The sequence below is a fragment of the Corvus brachyrhynchos genome, unplaced genomic scaffold, assembly GCF_000691975.1.
Source record: "Corvus brachyrhynchos isolate BGI_N302 unplaced genomic scaffold, ASM69197v1 scaffold1, whole genome shotgun sequence".
NCBI classification, from domain to species: domain Eukaryota; kingdom Metazoa; phylum Chordata; class Aves; order Passeriformes; family Corvidae; genus Corvus; species Corvus brachyrhynchos.
In genome coordinates, this window is record NW_008237222.1 from 5,446,618 (window position 1) to 5,454,961 (window position 8,344).

The 8,344-nt window shown below is 42.0% G+C and overlaps 1 protein-coding gene across 5 annotated transcripts in view; it reads right to left on the reverse strand.

The window, feature by feature from the left end:
• ASB2 (ankyrin repeat and SOCS box containing 2) overlaps positions 1-8,344 on the reverse strand; it is a 32,214-nt gene that overhangs the window by 5,554 nt on the left and 18,316 nt on the right. For all 5 annotated transcript variants that reach the window (XM_017729031.1, XM_008629724.2, XM_017729028.1 and 2 more), the window contains one exon: positions 3,278-3,839. In XM_017729031.1, coding sequence (XP_017584520.1) covers positions 3,278-3,839 — 562 coding nt within the window. The remainder of the gene's footprint in view (positions 1-3,277; positions 3,840-8,344) is intronic.

An 8,344-nucleotide genomic window follows, 5' to 3' on the forward strand; every position in this document is an offset into this window, starting at 1 on the left:
GGAAAGAGGGAGGTTCAGAAGGGCACAGCACCTCCTGCTTCTTGTGAACCTGCTAGTATCTGCAGCTTTGGGGGACCAAACACCTTACTAGAAACAAGCCTGGAGAAATCTCTGCACAGATGAATCCCAGGCCATTTTACTCACTCATGTGAGAACTATCCTGGGCCTTATAGAGGGGCACGTTCCTTACTCAGTCCTGGATTGTGCAACTTTTCTATTGTCCCCAGTGCAAGCTGCAGAGTACCCAGATCCATTGCATGAAGGGTTGCTTGGAGATACTGAAGAACAGACTTAAGGACCTGACTTTGTGCAGTCTCATTTAAAAAAAATCTGCTCACTTTAATCTAAATATATATATAATACCAGTCAGTTTCATCTGTCTCTCTTAGAGTTCTGTATATGAGGAAGATATCTGTGGATGTAATCTGCATGTAAGCAGTCAGGAAGTTTAACAGGAATTAAATCATGCTCTGTGGATAAGAACTCAGGCCCATGGCTGAACCCTATTGAATGATGGTGGCTGGAGCACCATCCATCAACTTAGTCACTCACACTGTCTGCAAGCACCCTCCAAGTCCACACCAAGCATGAAAGGAAATGCACCAGCTTAAAGCTCTCTCAGTTTAAGCTCCTGTAACTAGATCAAATTTGATTATACATGCAGGAGTCCTTACTCAAAATCATTCAACTCTTGTGTGGATACTCTTATTCAGAAGAAAAATTATATTAGTTCACTTAGTAAAGAATAGAGCTGTAGAAAATAAGGTTATTTTGTTCAAGGTGAGAGCATTCACAGAGGTGTTTACGACTCTTCTGACTCTTATTTTTCACTGAACATCACCATGTAATGTTTCCCAGCACAACTAGAGACAGTAATGTCAGAAGGATCACAGTGGACAACCTACAGTTTCCTACCTGGGCTGCTTATAGGAAGTTCAGTTTTGTCTATCTGGCTGTCACTCTCCAGTGCATGTGTCACTGCCCTGCAGCTACCCGTGGGATGCACAGACTGGGCATCTGCACTACCACCTCCTTGCAGTAACTGCTTTATTAGAGTTGAAATGAAGACACGTGTAGGGCAATAAAACACTGGATCTTACTTGCTCTCTTTTTATCTCCACCAGAGCCCTTGCCTGCCTTTTTCTCTCTTCCTTGTTCACAAGCTCAGCTTACAAAAACAACTTCTGGAATAAACACGTTTCAAAACACATTGCAGGGAAATAAGCACAGCAAAATGAAAATAATGCAAAACTGCAACAACAGGCAGTGGGGATTGACTCAGGGACAAGGTGGCTCTGAGCCTGCATTCTCGGCAGAAACCCGAATGCCCTCTCGTGGCAGCATGGTACTGCTGTCCCCACCTTCCCGGGATCAACAGCAGTTCTGGAAATGTTGAAGGAGTCAGCAACCATTTTTCTGTGTTCACTTTCTCCAGGACACCTTAATTTAGTAGCATCAGTGATGATTTATATTTGTGCATTTTCCAAATCCAGTTACAGTAGTTCGTAGTCTTTATAAAGACTTTATTCAGATTTACTATCCTTACGTAATCTTACACAAGAAAATAGAAAGTGAACATCCTTTGTGTGGAGAAGGCTGTAGTTTCATAACATCCTCTGTATTTCAGAATATAAACCATATCATAAATACATATCATGAAGCTACCACACAAGTCTCACTTTTATTAGCCAAAACCCTAGCAGTAAAAGCAAATTAAAAACAATATTAGAGGGAAGAGATTACTTTTTTTCTGTGTGCATCTGTCCTCACTGCTTTCTCTCTGGGCACAGATAAAACTTGACACAGCTTTTGCTATCTCTACCTCATGTGATGTGACCATTGAGGCAGTGACCCTTTGCGAGTGACCTAATGTTTTCTTAGGCAATAGTTTCAGGTGAGATCCAGAAGGAACTGGTTTTGAGTGGCTAGGATACTGTAGAGGGCTACAGACAAACCCTCTCTACTTGTCTTGGAATTCCATCTCTCTGTTCACTCGATGTGCTACCATATCACAGATTAAGAACTAGAGATGATATATTTTATAAACTTTTCTTTGACAAAAAATATGGTATCCTGGAGGAATTTTGTTGTGACAAAGACTCTTGAGGGTAAAGCCCTCTTTAGGATAAGAGATTATTGTGATGGACTCTTAAAATTCTCTCTATAAGATTTTCTTTTTGGTTTTTTCCCCCAGATATGTTACTGGAGAGTAAAGTCTTTTGGAAGACAGGACTGATAAAAAAAGGTCAAGATTTCCTAGGATCTTTTAATGTTTTCCTTTATTCTTTCCACCACCAAAGAACATATATTGGTAACCACACCTTTGGGATTCTTCTGAATCCCTCAAAGCTACATTTAACTAGATAGAAGCTGATTTATTTCTTCCCTGATTCTTTGCAAGATAGAAAGACTGCCGTGCTGAGATTTCTTTTTTGTGTAGCTTGTTGAAAGGCAGCAGATTTTGAGTGGAGCATTAGGTTTTGAGATACATTGGAAGGAGAGAACATACAGAAATCAGAAAAAAAGTGTAATTCGAGATTCTGCAAAGTCCTTTAAGGGAGTCAGAGTCCAATTCCAGCCCAATGGAAGCTTAGCTCAGCTGCATTTTAGAAAGGACTGCAAAGATACATGTATAAAAAGCAGGTATCTAAAGACTGTAAGTGGCTTTGAAAATATGAAATCATGGACCTAAATCTCCTGATCTCTTGTGAAAACTTCAAATATAATTCAGTCCTATAGCTAATGTAATAATTTATGCTCTCTTTCCGTGACTGCTTATCCAGTAGACTCAGAAATTGCAGTTGTTTACATTCACTAGTTTACCCTCATAGAGTGAAGCACTAGACTGTTTTAATGTAACCAGTGGCTAACATTCTGTATCAGACAAACCAAATCCTAGAGGGCAAGTTACAAAAAGAAGGTTTCTACCACCCGTATGCTATCATCCATATGTTTGTCAGGAAAATATGCCTCACTCCTGGCACCTCAGGTCCAGAGGAAAAGAGCGTTGTAGAACTCTCAGTAAGTCTACCAGGATGGCTACAATTCACTGTACATTCAAGCTATGGCCACAGTGGCTGTTGCCTACGTTCCTGCTATCATTGGACGCAAACTTGGAATGTTTGCAGACTCATACTGAGCCTTTTTTCTGTAAATAAAGTAGGGATAGTGGCATTTTCTCTCACAAAAAAGGTGGAAGAAAAAGTACACTTGTTGTCAAAATCCACTGGTAGGAGATGTCCTCAGAAGTCCTGTAGGTAGATTAGGCAGTGCTTACCTGTACTACAGTTGGCTCCCTGGTCAGCTGAGGATCATTAAGTCTTTCCCGCCTGCAATTTAATGCTGGGTGTGGGCCATTTCCGTACTGACACTCAAAGCAGGAACCTGCATCACAGCCCAGATCCAGAAGATACTTCAGCACGGAAAGGTACTTCATTGAAAACATGATGGTAGCTGGAAATGTGGTGGGATGACTTGATATATAGGCATCAATGTTTGCTCCATGGTCAAGAAGCAGTTTCATGGTCTTCAGGCAGCCATGGCGGATGGAGATGAGTAATGGGTTAATGAGGTCAACATTGGGGTTGGCTCCAGCTTGCAGCAGCAGCTCTGTGGCGTAGATATTGTTGTTAAAAACAGCAAAATAGAGCGGGGTGGTGCGTCTGTCCTCATAAAGGCAGGACCGTTCATCAGAGAGGGCAGTGTTGACCTCGTAGCCAGCATCTATCAGCTCTTCCAAGATGTCGTCATTGTTACGTTCAGCTGCTAAGTGCAGGGGGCTGATGCCACTACGCTTGACACGGGTGCGGCTGGTCACAGGGATCAGCATGGAGACAATCCTGCCAGGAGAAGACTCAGTGAGCAGCAGTGAGCTCTAGGGGATCTACAACCCTACAGCAAATCATAGCTTTATGATTGTACTTGTGAGGCAGAGCCCGCTAACTCGGGCACAGGAACAACTCAGAGAAAACAGAGCACAAACCTCAAACCTGTCAGCAACTCCCTGTGCAACTACCTAGCCAAAAATGTGAGTTGTGTGACCTTCCCCTTTCACGGAGGAACACATTTTTTTAAGATTATCACTCAGTTTCTATGATGTAATGGCAGCTACAGGGGCAGTTACAGTGGAAGAGACAACATGCTGGCACTCACCCACCCTGTTGTAACTTCTCTTAGGTTCCACAGCCCAAATGGCAGACAACCAGCCAGGAACTACCAGATTTTCTGCACCTTCATCATCATGCTGTGGGTAGGACTGAAGGAAAAGGCTCACCACCTCCAGCCTGGGGTGCCAGCAGAGAGAATGTATCTCCCCACCTTCACAGGCTTTGCTTTACTGCTCAGCAGAGAAGGGTGCCAACACAAAGGCTGGCAGGTCCTGTGGGTCACAGCCACAGTAATAGGCTTGACACCAGATGCGGGTGAAACCCCATCTCTACAGGACTGAGCTAGGATAAACTACAGGTTTGGTTCCCAGGCCTTCCCTATTAGATTTTACAATTCAGTTATTACCCTGCATTGATCCCTGTCCTGAAGGCCTTCACTGTGTGGCGTTTGGCTGTGGCAAATCCATGGAGCTACCAGCGTCCATCCCAGATCATGGGGAGCCAAAAAGACAATTAGTAAAAGGGAGAAAAAGAAGTGAAAATATTTTCCAGGCTGGTTTCCATGTTTCAGCAGAGGGAGAAAAATATACAGGCAAGTCCTAAACCCCAGTAAATGAGGGATTGCTATTGGAAAGTGTGGTGTGGCCTTAAACACAACAACGTAAATCAAGCTGCTCTAATTTGTAATATGAGTTTCAAATATATGATGCACAGGAGCCCTGCAGTCGCAAATCCATAATCATTTTTATGTCTGCATAGGTCTCTTTGGAGCTGCATGGCCAATCCCATAGGTTAAACCTTGATTTCCTGCTCATAAAGTTGGGTGATTTAGCCAAGGCCCTAGGTCGATGCTGTAGATATAGACAAATCACCTTAAGCTACTTTCAGAAAGAGCCTAGAGACCATCCAACCTGAATTTGCCTGCTGTCTCAAGAGTTGCCTACACTCCCTGTGTAAAGTCTGTGGAGAGAGGGATATCTTAAATAGGAACTTGTGTGAGCCGGGAAGCCAAGCACACCCTCTCCTCTTCTTTCCCTCCCATGCAGACTACTCTACCTAGCAGTCAACAGCTCTGGTGACACACAAACATGCAAAGCTCAGTTTCCTACCATGTAGTGTGTCTCCTTTAAAATGCTGCATATCTTCAGCTTGACTGCAATGACTGGTCCCAGCACTGGGCCCTCAGACATATATTTACATAATGAACTAAGCCAGTAAAATGTTTGTCTGTGATGATCTTGTGATCCTGTGAAAGACTGAGCCTCCAACACTCCCAGGAGCTGAAATAAGGGCTGAAGATGCACAGCACTTTACAGGATTATGTTCCTATTTACATGATGGACTATTGATGTCTCCAAGTTACTTCTACGTCTCATTTTTAAACAAAAAGGCTTTTTAAATTATGTAAATATGTTGGGAAATTAAGCACTTTTTTTTCTCCAAGCAGTTGCACTAATTTTCCAGCACTGTGACACTTGCCAGGGAGCAGGAGGTTTGGGTGCTGGTGAGCTGGCAACTTCCCACCCTCAGCAAATGTTCTGTAAGTGCCTAATAACAAAAAGGGCACAGAGCACTGTGAGGACGCTACGCCAAGTACCAGCATTAGTCATCCCATGATCAAATGTTTTGAAGATTTAAGGGTCTGTTTTGTTCTTTCCTTCCAGCATATGTGCTTCAGCCAGCTTTTCACATCTGAGTTAAAGAGGCACTGCATCATTTCTGTCTGCAAGGGGAACCTGAACCTCACTGCAGGGATGCTGCACTGAGGCTCTGCATTCAAATGCTGCAGTGTCCTAGAACTCAGTACAGTCCCTGTACCCCACATTTATTTTTGTATGACAAGCAGGAAGCATCAAGTTTTTATCAGTTTAATCAAGTGTAACTTGAACCTGTGTCTCTTTCTCACCCTCCAAAGTGGGTCAGTTCAGTAATATGGTGCCTTTGGAGCCTTTCCTGTTTCTCTAGAGGTAGAATGCTACTCAAGTGAAGGCAGCCAAGGCCAGACAAGTCAGACCACGTCCCATGATGAGCTTCATGTACAGTTTTTAAATAGTGCCAAGATTCCCCTTATCCCTGACACCTGCTTCTGTGTTTTCTATTTGTTAGAGGTTATAGGGAGGAGGCAGAGCATCCTTAGTGTGAGCATGCCAAGAGTTTACTGACTTGTATTTACTTAATAAATCTGCCCATGCTTCACAAAGTCTTCCCTTCTCAACATCTCAGTTCTAAGGGAGAAAGAGTTAAGTGACTGCTTGCGATTGTACTACAGCTTATGAGATGACCCTTATGAATTTCAGGTCAGTATTGACAAGGTGTCATTTAAAACAAACGAACACCAAGCAACAAGAGTTGACAGTTGAGCCCTGGGACCACATTCTTGGCTTTTTGATGGTAGGGAGCCTTCGTGCTCTGGCAAATAGTAGAAGTGTGGAATTCCTGCAGAGTTACGTACTAAATCTGCAGGAATACAGAGGTCACCGTGCAGGGTGTTATTTTACTGAATACCAAAGGAATTAAGAATGATCAGCCAAATGGCCTAAAGTTTTGTCATTTAGATAAATATTTATAAGAGAATATATTTTTCTTTTGTCTTTCTTTTCTACCTAGTTTGCAGCAGTTGTGCACAAAATTTGTGCTCAGTCTTTTACAAGTGAAGGAATGCAGAGTTTGAACTAAATTCTGCTCTCATTTGTGCTGCTGGCTGTTGGGAATAATAGATACGAGCCCTGAATCAGGCCCTTGCTTTCATAACCCAGGAGTGAACTCAGGTTGTGGAGTTTCCATGTAAATTTCTTTTCAGAGCGGAGTGTGGGACTACTGAGGGGAGGGAAAGATTCAGAGAGCTAGCCCGTACTCTATATACAAATTGGATTCAGATCAACTTACTGTAATTTCAGATGAACTTTTTAGAAAGTGAACGACTGGAGGTGAGTTCTGTTTCTTGCACAAGAAAATGACTTTATAACTCAAACCCTGGAGAAAATTTTGAGTCATACTTATGTTAGTCAGTGCAAGGTATTCATGTACGTGATATAAGTGTATAAAGCTGTTACATAAGTTGACACTGAGCTGCCCTCTAGAATACACAGCTTGCACAAGGAATCAGGCCTACTCCAACTACAGAAAATTATATATCCTCAGGTCTATTCAAAGTGATTTGAGAAGCTTAATTGGCATTCCCAAGCACATGTAAATGCTAGAATGAAAAACATTATGGGAATGTGTAGTGATGTTAAAAACTTATTCCTCAGAAATATGTAGGAATCCACTTGAGCAGTTCTCTGCAAAGATAGCTGTACTGTCCAGAAACAGTCACTGCAGTTGGACAGACACTCTCATTTGCTATTGTAGAAGTATTTTGATGGAAACTGTGATAGTCAGAAGAGTCCTCTATAGTCACCAAAGGGATCTGTTACTGCAGTGAAAAATTAGTTGTGGGTCACTCACTCTTCTAGCAGTGAGGGGCTAAAAGCAGGAACTAAAACTTGCTCTAGGATCAGAAGTAAGTGTTGTAGAGTTCAGGCTCAGAAGCATGCTGCAATGTCCCAGGTTACTACTTACATGACAGTGCAACATCCCATCCCCAGACAGCAACTTCTAAATTGATATTCTTTATCACAAACTATAGTTTGTTGCTTTCCTAGAAAAACCTTTATTTCAGAGGACTGTGAATTCTACCCGATTCCTGCTTATTTTTTCCACTCTTTACTTTTCTCCCTGTTTAAAGTATATGCTCAGCTCTATCCCAAACACATTTAACTTCAGAAAGAAAGCAGTGGGTCTGTTACAATTAAGAGTTATTTAATCACTCACTAATAAAATATATTTTCTAGACCATGAGAAATTCTTGTCCTACTTTTCTAAAGCCTTTCAATTTCCTGAAAGGCTTCTGAAAGGAGGGATAACAGAACTGGACACCATATTCTAGAAACAGTCTCACTAATGCCCTAGAGATTCACTTAACCACTTCCTGCTGTCAGCAACTGAATTATTGTTATTAAAACCTGAACACACTAGAGACAAATCCAACATCTGCTTGTGCAGAAGAACCACAATGGGCCCATGTAGGAAAATTATTGCTAACTATGCTGCAAAAGCTATTAAGGACTAACACTCCCCACCAATACTTTTTCTATTATAATTCAAGGGTGTTTTAAGAACTTCAGTTTAATCCACTTCCAAGATACATGATGTTATTTAGCTGTAATATTTTATGTCTTGGTAAAATTACAGGAATC